The 12,846-nt window shown below is 54.3% G+C and overlaps 4 protein-coding genes across 4 annotated transcripts; 3 read left to right on the top strand and 1 right to left on the bottom strand.

Moving 5' to 3' along the window:
• Positions 1–580: 580 nt before the first annotated feature.
• Positions 581–3,244, top strand: LRP88_05911 (RFX DNA-binding domain-containing protein; the record flags this gene model as incomplete). The annotated part of the gene is made up of 4 exons (XM_083242454.1): positions 581–590; positions 716–1,337; positions 1,388–1,681; positions 1,732–3,244. The coding sequence occupies 4 exons, from the start codon at positions 581–583 to the stop codon at positions 3,242–3,244; spliced, it is 2,439 nt and encodes an 812-aa protein (XP_083101390.1).
• Positions 3,245–4,995: 1,751 nt separating this feature from the next.
• Positions 4,996–7,028, top strand: LRP88_05910 (aspartate kinase; the record flags this gene model as incomplete). Its single annotated transcript, XM_083242453.1, has 5 exons — positions 4,996–5,085; positions 5,156–5,175; positions 5,412–5,739; positions 5,957–6,875; positions 6,931–7,028. 5 exons carry the CDS (start codon positions 4,996–4,998, stop codon positions 7,026–7,028), a joined length of 1,455 nt encoding a protein of 484 aa, XP_083101389.1.
• An 800-nt stretch (positions 7,029–7,828) lies between these two features.
• On the top strand, positions 7,829–10,651 carry LRP88_05909 (exocyst complex component Sec10-like protein; the record flags this gene model as incomplete). The annotated part of the gene is made up of 2 exons (XM_083242452.1): positions 7,829–7,925; positions 7,977–10,651. 2 exons carry the CDS (start codon positions 7,829–7,831, stop codon positions 10,649–10,651), a joined length of 2,772 nt encoding a protein of 923 aa, XP_083101388.1.
• Positions 10,652–10,974: 323 nt separating this feature from the next.
• Positions 10,975–12,265, bottom strand: LRP88_05908 (kinase-like domain-containing protein; the record flags this gene model as incomplete). The annotated part of the gene is made up of 2 exons (XM_083242451.1): positions 10,975–11,990; positions 12,043–12,265. 2 exons carry the CDS (start codon positions 12,263–12,265, stop codon positions 10,975–10,977), a joined length of 1,239 nt encoding a protein of 412 aa, XP_083101387.1.
• Between the last annotated feature and the right edge of the window lie 581 nt (positions 12,266–12,846).

The raw sequence follows: 12,846 nt of genomic DNA, 5'->3' as shown, positions 1-12,846 counted from the left end.
CTGGCCGGTCCTAGTCTAGCCAACCAGCCACCCACCAGCCACATGAGACAGGATCGTGAAGAGTCGAGATGCGCAGCCAGTCAGGACTCGTATCACTGGACGCAAGGAATTTCGGCTAATTAGCGGGCACGCGCCAACCAGTGGAGGTCACAAATGACGGGGAAAGCAAGACGTTGGCTGCCGCCAATGGGAGCGCGCAGAACCTTTCATCCCCCGCTGCAGGTTTGATTACCTAAGGCGCGCCTGCCCAGGTCTATCAGCCCGGACGGGTTTCCCACCGTCGGTTGGCCTCGCAACGTCAAAACAAGCTCGACAACAACAGTCCCAGCAGCTACACTTCAAACCAGCCAGCGCCTCGCCAGACTCGCCGGCGGCCTTTGCGCGGCATCATTTGGATTCTATCAGTGTCTTTCTAGGATTTCTCCCTTTTTTTTTCTCCTGTCCGTTGTGTCGTCGTCGACCTTTGCGATCCCAATTCCCGTGTTATTGCGGCGACGCATCCGGCCCCAGCTGATGTTTGTTGTTCGGTTAACCCGCAAAATTCCTCAGTCCTAAGTCAACAGAACGTTCGTTTTCTACTATGGAGCAGAGTGAGTTCCTCCCTCTTTTCCTCGCTTCTGCCCACAGGCCATAACCCCATCACGTCTCCTTCTACCGCCTCTTCGCTCCGACCTGCTTTGAGGCAAGACCACGATTGTTGACAATCCATGCTCAGTCGACAACCAAGCTGCCCGTGCGAGGAAGCGTCCGCTCTCCCGCGCCTCTACCACTTCCATCAACAGTGTCCCCAACCAGTCTACCTCTCTCGATCAGTCCGGCTTTGCCAACGCCTCGGATATGTACCCTGGGCAATGGATGTCGAGCGAGCATGCCCACGCGCAGGCCCACGCGCATGCCCATAGCCACTCGAAGGATATGGGGGTTTCGCAGCTGTCCCCAGAGGACATGATCCTACAAGCTGCGAGCCACATGCAGGGTACCGGTCAGGATTTTTCCATGGACACCTCTATGAGTGCTCCCATGGGACATCCCATGTCATACCAGCAGAAGCACCCCATGCAACGGCACCCTCTTCCCGCCGAATATACACAGAATGCCAGCTTCACTGAAGGGAGCCAGATGATGGACCGAGACGAAAATGGCGAGGCAGGTGCTAGAGCCGCTGCCGGTGCCGCCAAACCTGCGTCTACTAGATCTAGCGCCAATAACGAGCTCGAAATGCGGCAGCTCTTCAGTGCCCACAGGCACCGCACCCTTCAAGAAGTAGCGGGAGAGCTCCATGGCAACGAGCGAGGTCCCAATTCGGAACGTACACGCCAAGTATTTGCCATGCTCTGGTATGCCGTAGGAGTTTGTCACTTTTAGACCTTGATACTGACCTGCGCAGGATTAACTCGGTCTGCGCCAAGGGCAAGGGCTCAGTGCCCCGTGGCAGAGTTTACGCCAACTATGCCTCAAGATGTGCAACAGAGAGGATCACCGTCCTCAACCCTGCCAGCTTTGGCAAGCTAGTCCGCGTCCTGTTCCCGGGTCTAAAAACAAGACGACTCGGTGTTCGAGGAGAATCCAAGTACCACTATGTCAACTTTACCCTGATTGACGACGAGCCCGTGGCCCGAGAACCCTCGGTGCAGCCCACACGGCCTCAACCAGAGGCCACCAGCATGACCCAGAGCTTCAAGTAAGATCCCCAGGAACCTCGCATCAACTTGTTTGCTGACAATGCAGTAGCACCGTCCCCGCTCCCTCACATACGAACCTAAGCCAAGGCGCCCTGCCTTCACCTCACATTGGCACCGAGCCTAAGAGCTCGTCGAGCCACCCCGACCTTCGATCGCACAGCATATACAACCAACCAGATCTCGCAAGCCTCGACCATTTGCATACCACCACGACCAAGACCCAACTTGAGCTTGCGTTTCCCCCTGAGGTCGAGGAAGCGTTTGATATGTCGGAACCGCTCCCTCTTCCTCAGATCGAATCATATCTCCCACATGGGACCGATCCCGATGCCGCCAAGTCCCTCTCTGCGTTGTACCGCTCGCATTGCACATCACTAGTAGAGTGCATCAGGTACTGCAGGGAGAAGAACTTCTTCCACCTGTACACCTCCTTCCAGGGAACCTTGACCATGCCTGTGCAAAAGCTGTTCGGAAACCCGGCCTTGGCCCCCTGGATCGAGGAGTGCGACTTTGTTCTCTATCAGCGAATGATGAGAATTGTGTCTGGCCTTACACTGCAGGTTGTCCCGAAGCCCGTTTTGGATACCCTGAGGACCATCTCAGAAAGACTGGTTATGCATATTCGAGACTCATTCCAGGGCCAGCCCCAACATGTGGTTCGAGCAAAGGAAGCACCCGCAGCCATCTTTGCTGGCCTCCTCGACCGGGCATTGAGAACCAACTTGACCGCCCACGCTGCAGCGAACATGCTGTCGAACCCTGCCAACCGCGATCAGATGTATCTTGACTGGATCACCATGATCCGGCCGCGGAAGCTTGCAGAGTGCGTGCCGACTCGGGGCATGGATGATGTGGTCAACGTGCTACTTACGGAGATGCGAGATCTCCTAGATCCTGTCAAGGTACCATGGGAGATGGAGTGCCTCACCATCTATGGAGATATCTCGTCCCGCAGCAACCGAGAGACGGATGGCGAAGGAGCGTCAACACAATCTGGGCAAAATGTGCTGGATCGCTGGGTCGACTTTCTGCGAAGCCTCCCTCGCAAGTTCCCTTATGCATCTCATGCAGATATTGTGTCATGCGTCGAACGCATCGGAACGGCGGTGATGCGAGATCTCACTCTGTCCCAGGGTAAGAGCTTTGGGTCTTGGTGGGTGACAAAAGCGTTTCTGGATGAGATGATGTGCTTCATGGTGGCACAAGGAGGATTTATGAAGCAAAAGATGAGCCAAACAACAGGGGGCCCGACACCAACGCCTCCGCCAGCCACGCAAGAGACCGCAGGCAGTCGGCAAAATTCTCGGTACAACAGCAGCGCTGAAGAGCTCGGCGTGAACACAGCGTCTCAGAACCAGGGAGAGCGAGCTCCGTTTCCACCGGCCAAGACCAACCAAAACAGTATGGGCATGAGCGGCAACGACGGGCTCGACGATAGCGGAATCGGGATTAGGACACCCGAGGAAGACTTTCCTATGGACAAGTTTAGCTTTACAGGATCAGAAAACCCAGACCACGGCATATTAACAGGGACGGAGCTTGATCCTGGGGCGGGACTATGATTGATGGATGGGTTGGGCGAGACGAGACAAGGCTGAGGGCATGGCCAGATGGCACGGCATGGCATGGCATGGTAAAGAGGCAAGGCAGGATAGAGCGGTCGGCGGTGGTGGGGTCTGGCGTTCCGGGGTCGGGATATTCATCTATACCCTTGGGTGATTTAATACGGCATTCCCAGAGGGTCTTAATTCAAGCATGATGGGACGATAGGACGACGACATGAATTCGGGCCAAGAAAAGGGGGAAGGGGGGTCTTGGTCTGGGAGGGCGCGACTGAAGAATAGAAGAGCGCGCCCGTATCATGCATGGAAGGCAGTAGTTCATGTTTTTTCAAGCTTCAATGTATATCCTTTCGGGAGAACCATGTAAGAGTCGATTCTTGGGGCGAATGGGTATGGGTGGCGTGAGGGCATTACTTGAGGAGTCAACAGATCCATTATTATATTGCGGGCATTGAGCATCCACAGCAGATTTGGAGTGAGTACTGCATTGCGGGATTACTATCGTAAGTAAGACTTGCAGGATTGTTCCTGAAGCTGCCGATTACGAACAGAACAAAACAGCCAGTAAGTGACAGCGATTCTGCTGTTGTGTTGTTATTGTTGTTGTTGTTTTCGTGTAAGTGCCTCTTCTGTCGTATCACGCAAGCCACCAGTGGAATCAATCGAAGCTCCGGTGGGGGAGTGGGGTCCCATGCGCCAACGAGTGGGGCCGAGGGATAAAAAAAAAATGAGTTAAACCTGACTGGAAGGAGTCCCAAAGCCGAAGACGGAAGCAGAACTACGCAGAGTCCAGTCCATGGGAGGGGAGTTCGAGTCATCCAGCCCAGAGACTACCTTGCGTTTGGGTCTGGCTGGGGGTGCCAGGTTTGGTTCGGAGGTGCATTCGGTGGGAAAGAATGACTGGACGAGCGGGGAGGCATTTAAGAGTAGAGCAGAGCTCTCCTGTGCCTGATTCTTGACTTCTGTCTTCTATTTCATCTGCCACATACATGTGAATATAGCCGGATACATATCACGAACCGCTACCCGCACGCATTAACATCTGACGGGACCAGTTCATGAACCCGAGCCCCAGGCTTATATCAGACGCCTTACCCTCTGCCTTTGCCTTTTGCCCGCCGTCAGGTCACTCACTGCCCCTTCCGACCGAAAGCTTTGAAGCCTTGATTCCGTTCCCGGGGAACAAGGGTCCATAATAGCTGCCATACGACGCCTTACCTCGCCTCACCTCACCTCATCTACCTTTGGGCTTCTGACATCTGCCGTTTCTCACCTTGATCCTCAATTCTTTTCTTTCGCCACTCGGTACAGAATTTGTACAAGGTCAATTGCAATCGCCTCTCCAAGAGGACCCTGAATAGCATCTCATCCACCATATCAAAAAAAAAAAAAAAAGCTTGTACGAAACTTTCCGCTTCACTGCCCCAATCTTAAAGCTTCAACGTTTGTTTCTTACACCCTCTTCCTCAGCCGCACGAACCCATCAGTGGATTGCGTTGGGTGCCAGACTCCATCAGCTTTTCGGCGCTTGATTTTTTTGGGTACTCTACTCACTGTACCTAGTGCCTCATTTTTTTTTCTCTCACTCTCTCTCCGTTACTCAGCCGAGAAAAAAAAAAAACTCCACCTCTTTCAAGGTTGCAGACACACCCTGAGAGCCTCCCCCGCGTTTCATCGACGACTTTCACCGCAAGGGTTCAGGGAAGAATAGGAAGAATTTCTTCTTTCCTTTGTTACGTCGTGTCACAATCATGGGCAGCCACACATACAATAACCACTCGGACCTGGGCTGGGTCGTCCAGAAGTTTGGCGGCACCAGCGTGGGCAAGTTTCCAGACAAGGTTTGCTACCTTCTCCCCGTGACTCAATTGAGAGGGAATTATATCTTTTGCTGACTTTTTACTGTGAAAGATTGCTAGAGATATTGTCAGGTATGACATATAACGCGGGGAGAAGAGAAAAAGTTGGAGAAATGAAATGGAATTGTCTCTAACCCCGCCAATAGAGCCAGCCTGTCTCAGAACAGAGTCATTGTCGTTTGCTCAGCGCGGAGCACTGGTAAGAAGGCCGAAGGAACCACCAGCCGGTAAGTATTTCTGTCAATGGCAGTTAGTCTGTCAGATTTGACCTTGCGGTCATATATGGGCAACTCAGCTAACGGCAAAAGTCTACTCGCCGTCTATGGAAAACTGCGCGGCGTCGGTGCCGCCATGTGCGTCGACGAGGACCAGCAGAACGAGCTGGTCGAGCAGGCGCGCGGTCTGATGCTCGACATCTGCAACGACCACGTTTTCGCAGCTGAGGCCTTCATCAAGGACAATACCCTGCGCGAGACGCTGATCCAGAAGATCAGGGATGAGTGCCAGGAGCTGGTCGAGTACATCGTGGCGGCCAAGCGCTTCAACCTCGAGATCAACTCGCGGGCAAAGGACCGCGTCATCAGCTTTGGCGAGAAGCTGAGCTGTCGGTTCATGGCGTCGCTGCTGCAGGATGTGGTGAGTTTTGCCTCCCTTACCCGGCCGTGTCTTGGCCATGTCTGCGCGAATTAGCAGTTCCATTTTGGATGTAATATCCACCTATGCACGTTTGGTTTCAGTCTGCGAGATGCCTCGTTCGGATGTCGTGAGAGCGACATCAGGAACAACCAGCATCTCTCTCATGCAACTTATTCACTTGGAATAGTCTGGGGAATCACGCTAACATCAGCTTCAGGGCGTTGAATCCGAATATGTCGACCTCTGCGACTCATTCCACTATGATGCCACAGATCGGCTCGACGACGACTTCTACCGAGTCGCCTCGGAGGCATTTGTCCGCAAGATTGTGGCGTGCGAGGGCCGGGTCCCCGTGGTTACGGGATTCTTCGGCAACGTGCCCGGCAGCCTGATCGACGGCGACATCGGCCGCGGCTACACGGACCTGTGCGCCGCCCTCTGCGCCGTGGGAATCAAGGCCGAGGAGCTGCAGGTCTGGAAGGAGGTCGACGGCATCTTCTCTGCCGACCCCTCCAAGGTTCCCACCGCTCGGTTGCTGTCGTCCATCACACCCTCCGAGGCGGCGGAGCTGACCTTTTACGGCTCCGAGGTCATCCACCATCTTACTATGGACCAGGTCATCCGTGCTCAACCCCCGATCCCCATCCGTATTAAGAATGTCAAGAACCCGCGCGGCAATGGCACCATTGTCATCCCCGATCCTATCCTGTCAGCTGGTCACCAGCTTACAAGAGGCTCTCCCAAGCTTGAGAGTGACCACCGGAAACCCAAGCGACCTACTGCCGTCACTATCAAGGATCACATCAGCGTCATCAACGTCCATTCCAACAAGCGCTCCATCTCTCACGGCTTCTTTGCTCGTGTGTTTTCCATCCTCGACAAGCACTCCATCTCGGTGGATCTCATCTCCACCAGTGAGGTGCACGTCAGTATGGCCATCCACGCTGGAAGTCAACAGGTTGAGGCTTTTGCCAGCGCTACAGAGGAGCTTGCCGAGTGCGGTGAGGTCAGCGTCCTTACAGATATGGCCATTTTGAGCTTGGTTGGTGCCGAGATGAAGAACATGGTTGGTATTGCTGGCCGCATGTTTTCCACCCTGGGCGAGCACAATGTCAACCTGGAGATGATTTCACAGGGTAAGTACTAAGCTTCTCACAACTCTTTATGCGATGACACTGACAAGGATAATAGGCGCCAGCGAGATCAACATTTCCTGTGTGATAAATGCCTGGGATGCCACCCGGGCCATGAACGTTTTGCATACACATCTCTTTACCTTTCTTGAGTAGAACATGACAGGAGTTGTCATTATATCCATGTGGATTCGGAGGTGTCTTTGGCTCGGCAGTCATTACAAGTATCGACTAGAGAGAGCATTTCACGGCGTTTGGAGTAACATATTGGATGCAAGGCTAAGATATAGCAAAAGCGATAGAGCGTGGATGGTGGGTAGTTTGCATTGGGTGGATAGAATGGCATAATTTGATACTTGGATTGTCCATCTGGTTTTAAGCTGTGATGTCACACGCTTTTATAAAAACAAAACAAAAAATTATACAGGCAATTCAACAATAAGCCCTTATTAATGATTAGATGGCTCAAATGCTTGCACATGGGTGCAAATCCCGTCGCTATAGGGTAATTCCCTCCCGAGGTCGTCAGGGGAAGCTCTCCTGATGCTGATGCGGGGCACCCCCATTGTCTCCCTCCCTGGTAGCTTCGCTTCGCTTAGCCCCTGGAACCAGCGACCGCCAGCTACGTAACCCAACGTTGGATTATGGGTCCAGCGATTCCCACCGACAAGGTTTCTTTTACAACTCAACAGCGACGTTTTGACACCTAAACAATCTCGAATCGTTCAAGACGATAGACGTTGATCGGCTCCATCGCTCAATGCTGGCGTCGCTGTCCTCGGAGAGCCCGGCGGCCACATGCTGATGGATTGACCGACCTATGGCAGCACGGAGGATAATCAGACGACTGACGACTACGACGACCACGAGAACTATATCACGCTGACGAGACGACACTGGATGAACAAGAACGAGACGGACAATAATTGAAATTACTACGACACACTCCTCCCGCCATGTATAGATCAAAGACGGGTGCTGCCAATCGCGGCAGCATCCTGAGCACCCTCAAGGCGACCGAGATGCTCGACTCGAGAGCCAGTCTCCCAGCGGGTAAGAACGTGAGATGTATCATGCCTATGAGCATGTACTAACACCAACCAGAGATTCTAGCAACCATCCTCGACTACCTTCCTGTCGCCGACCAGATGCGCTGTGCCCGCGCCTCCCACCGCCTACGAGAAATGGTCTATGATGACACGCGATGGGTCTCGCGACTAAAGAGCATGGGATGCTGGGACGAGATAGAAGCTCGGAAACGGTTTGAGGAGGCTGTACGGCGGAGGCGCGAGGCCGCCAAGGCTGCGAGCCAGGCCAATGCGCCTCCTGCTCAACCAGTGGGAACTACACTATTCGATGCGTCCCTAGAGGAAGCCAAGAACCGCACCATGTCTGATATTCGGGATGGCTTCGAGACCATGTCTGTGGGGGCAACCTCCAAGAACCCCGCCGAGGACCCAGCAGCATATCTCGATGTCTTCAAGAAGGTACGGAGCATTCGAGGCGGCGCGAGACACGAGTACGGCAAGATCTACGGCGCCCTTGCGCCCTTTTACTACGACCTGGCACGAGCAAAGAGTCACGCAGATCCTATTGTGTTTCAGGCGTTTCGCGATCCTGAGCGACAAGCGCAGATGCTCTCCAACCTGCAGCGCTTCTCCAAGAGCGACTGGGCGGCTGGGTCTCATGAGCGGACGGAGAAGGTTTCCTCCATGATTGGAATCTTTGAGAGCGCCGTGCTGCGAGAGTTTGAGCAAGGATACGAGTTCTGGGATGTTGATGGACGTATGCGACGATATGCACATGTCCTTCACACGCTTGACGGCGCAACAGGGGGTGTTGACCTCTTCATCCAGAAACATCCCATCTTTAATGATCGGGAACTGTTGGTGGTGAATTCGATGGATTGCCTTAACCAGGCGCCTGAGGATGACATCACACTTGAGCCTTCGAGGCTGTTTTTTGAGATGCTCCTTGCCAAGGTCAATGAGCAAGCTTCGGTCATGGAGCGCATCTTCCCTGAGCCAGCACACGTATTCTGGACGTTTGTGGATAAAGTGAGAGAGGATATCATCATGGAGTACTCGACACCTTTGTTTGATGAAGCCCATGAGCGAAGCATCGAGGCATATCTCAAGGCAGTATCCGGAATCTTTGAGCAGACAATGCTCTTCTTCCAATCCCTCACACCGCCAAAGGGATCCACGCGAGACATTAAAGAGGCGGCAAAGGAGCTCTCATTACGAGTATTCGAACCGCATCTTGACCTCTACCTCCAGGCCGAGCTGGACTTTTTCACAAACCATGCCGAGACCGAGGTGGCGAGTTGGGAGAAGAAGTTGTCGGAGCAGGACTCGACGATAGAGTCGTTCTACATGTCCAACATCAACCGGTCGGCGGACAAGAAGGACTTTCTCAGCTCCTTCAAGAAGGTCGTCATGATGCCCGTTACGGTATTACCCAGCTTCCCCATCGGGTCACCCTTTGCAACGAGCAAGCCGTCAGCGGCTGCAGCTTCATCCGCGTCAAAAGAGGCCAATGGATCTGGAAGTCTTACTCCTCAGCCTTCACGGCCAGAGACGCCTAGTGTAGGCCTTGATGGACACAAGAGTCCACTGCCCGCACAGGCACCGACAGATGAACTTGCGGCAAAGGCTGCTATCATGGCATCTAAGCTGGAGGGCATCAAGTCACTCTTCAGCATTGAGATTGCGCTGAACCTGGTGCATGCTGCAAAGACTAGTCTAGGCCGTGCTGCTGTCTTTATCCGTCTGGGCGGACAAGCTGGTGGTGAGGCACGGGAGCAGTGTGCAAGCATCTTTGTGGTACTGTTGCGTATCCTCGGACAGAAGCACGTCAAGACTGGCTTCGACATGGCCGTCGATCACCTCTCACACTATAACCCCCGAGAAGTCAGCGACCACAACAAGGCCGGCGTGGCGCCGCTCGTCACATTCATCGAGCTCGTCAACGTGGGCGACCTCATCTCGCAGATGATTGACGTCTTTTACGAGCAGCAGCTCGCCGCGCCAAAGATTGCTGACCGGAACGACTTTTTGGATCCAGCGGGTCTGGCCAAGAAGAAGTTTGAGCAGATGCTCGACGAGAGTGTTGCAGCTGGTCTGAATAAGGGTATCGATGTTTTGATGGATGAGGTTGAGTATCTTCAGGCCACGACGCAGCTGCCCACGGATTATAACCCGGTTGACCCCTCGGCCCCATCTTCCTCTTCTCCCTTTGGTGCTTCCGCGTTCGGGTCCGGCTTCGGGTCTAGCACCCCCGTTGAGAAGCCCGCCGCCCCAGCCGCTGAGCCGGACATTGGACCGACTTCGACGGCCAAGCGCATCGTCGACCTCGTCTCGTCCCATACAACCATGCTCGTGGGCACGACGGACAAGTCAATGCTGGACGTGTTCAATGGCGAGGTCGGACTGCGCCTCTTCACCGCCATCTGCAAGCACCTCAAGCGCCAGCGCGTCAGCACCGCTGGTGCTATCACACTTATCGCCGACATGAACCTGTATTTCGAGTACATACGCACCCTGCGCAATGCCGATCTTTTGGCCTACTTTGGCGCCCTGCGTGAGCTCAGCCAGATCTTTCTCATTGATCCCCGCCACGCTCGAGAGATGGCTACTGTCATTGCCGATGGTGACCGCTTTGGCGGCGTGTTTCGCGCTGAGGAGGTGTACGAGTACGCTCAGAGGAGGGCTGACTGGTATCAAGTGAGGAAGAGTGTCGAGAGAGCTATGTATGGATTGGAGTGTTTACTTATGTGACGGATGATGAATGCTCATGAATGGGAATCTTGGGTTTGAAGGGAAATGAACGTCACGAGATATGTTGGGAGCGAGTGTTTTGGTTGGGATATAAAAACAACTAGAATTACGTATCATGATGAATGGGGAGAATCCAATCCATCTAATCTAAAATGGAAAGCCTTCCATGCCTTTGTTCCTCCCTCCCCTTTTCAGCAAAGTCTTGTCTTTGTGTGTCTGCCCAGATTCAAACGCCAAATGATGCCATAGTGAAACGAGTACCGTATGCTCGTGAAACATTTCCTTCCCCCTCCAATGCGCCTGGTGTATAAGTTTTCCCCTTTTTACATGCCTCCAAAGTCGAGCTTGCGAGCAACCTTGGATCCCCGATCATCGTCAATGACACCCGGCCTACGCTTGAGGTCGGCGCCCATCTTGTCGTCGGCCCCGGCGCCGCCCTTCTTTGGAAGGTCCTGCTTTCGCGTGGGCTTGGGCTCCGAGTGCCACCATGGGTGGTCCAGCATGGAGCGGGCCGTGATGCGCTTCTTGGGGTCGAGGATGAGCGTCTTCATGAGGAGGTCGACACCGTCAGAGCCCACACTGCCGAAGCGCATCTCATACCAGTCTTTGCCACGAACCGGGTGCTGTCCGGGCACAGCGTACCCGGAGAGCTTTGTGACGCCGGGCCAGTTGTCCTCGGTAGGTGTGCCGATGGCCTCGCAGACGAGACGGACCTGGTCGAGGTCCGTGTTGCCAGGGAGGTAGGGCGCACGCATGATGAGCTCCGCAAAGACGGTGCCGACGGACCAGACGTCGACAGCGCCGCTGTAGTGCTTTGCGTCAAAGAGCAGCTCAGGGGGACGATACCAGCGGGTGATGACGCGCGACGACATGAGCTGGTGAGGATCGGCAAAGCTGCGCGCGAGACCAAAATCAGCAAGCTTGACCTCCCCGTCAGCGGCGATAAGCAAGTTGTTGGGCTTGATATCACGGTGGAGGACAAAGTTCTCGTGGCAGAACCACACGGCGCGGGTGAGCATGCCCATCCAGGTCTTGATGTCCGCGGTACCGTAGCGGACGTTTTCCGTGTCGCGGATGAGCATCTCGAGGTCGCCGCGGGGCAGGTACTCGAGGACGAGGTTGAGGTTCTGGTCCTTGGAGGAGAAGACGGAGAGCAGGGAGATGATGTTTGGGTGGGAGAGCTCCTGGAGGTGCTTGAGCTCGCGGACGGCGTCAGGCGCCATGCCTTCGTCGTACTCCTTCTGCACCTTGATCTTTTTGATGGCGACGAGGGTGGACGGCTTGGAGCGGAGGTGGCCGAGGAAGACGATGGCGTAGGTACCCTCACCTAGCTTCTTGCCTATAGAGAGTTAACAATAATGCTTCGGAAAGGTATGTATGCACCCTGTCACCTTTGACGTATTTCCGCTTCTCCTCGTCGTTCATCTGCTCGGCGAGATCCAAAGTCGCAGGCATGGTGGCTGGTGCAGGCACCGACGTGACGGGTGGTTTAGGAGTGCCATTGGAGGAAGAGGTTTGCGAGGTGACGTTCTTGAGAGGCGAAGAGATGGCGCGCTGGAGGGTTTGGGATTGAGGCACCTCTACCGTGTGGGTGACGACTGGGGAGACTGCCATGTTGGAGGTTTGCGGCCAGCTGGGAGTGAACCAGCGGACGTGTTCAATGGGAGGGATAGAGCGGATCAAGAGGCGAAGAGAGAATCGCACTCTTGGGAGTAAATGGTTGAAGTTGGTTGAAGCTGAATGAAGCCTACGCTTATCGTTATCGGGGGCGTTTCTCCGTGCGTCGGAACATCGGCGTTTAATTCGCCGACTCAACGTCACGGAAGGTACGTACCTCCTTTACCTCTCCCCTGAGGTCCTTCTAAAACCTTCTTCCCATCATCTCGCAACATGGTTCTCTCATCGGCTTGAAGAGGCTGGTATTATTCATCATGATCAGTTACTAGTGATGCTGTGGAATTGAGCCAATTGCTACAAGAACATACAACTTCAAGTCTATCGGGAAGCCCGAAGCCAGGGGCCGAGCAAGTGCTTCAATCAGATCTATCCTTCATGGGCAAGAGCCTGGGCTTTTGGATATTCTCGTCATGATAACATTCGACTCTCGGTGCTTGCGCGGCCTCTGTTAGCCATGGCTACATAAACAAGGACATAAAAGGGCGCCTCGTGAGGGGAGTTTGCCTCAAGGTTTCGTT

This window comes from Fusarium phalaenopsidis, assembly GCF_050370095.1.
Source record: "Fusarium phalaenopsidis strain FUZ10S chromosome Unknown contig_32296, whole genome shotgun sequence".
Taxonomy (NCBI): domain Eukaryota; kingdom Fungi; phylum Ascomycota; class Sordariomycetes; order Hypocreales; family Nectriaceae; genus Fusarium; species Fusarium phalaenopsidis.
Note: the sequence above shows the minus strand (reverse complement) of the source record. Positions and strands in the feature narration are given on the sequence as shown.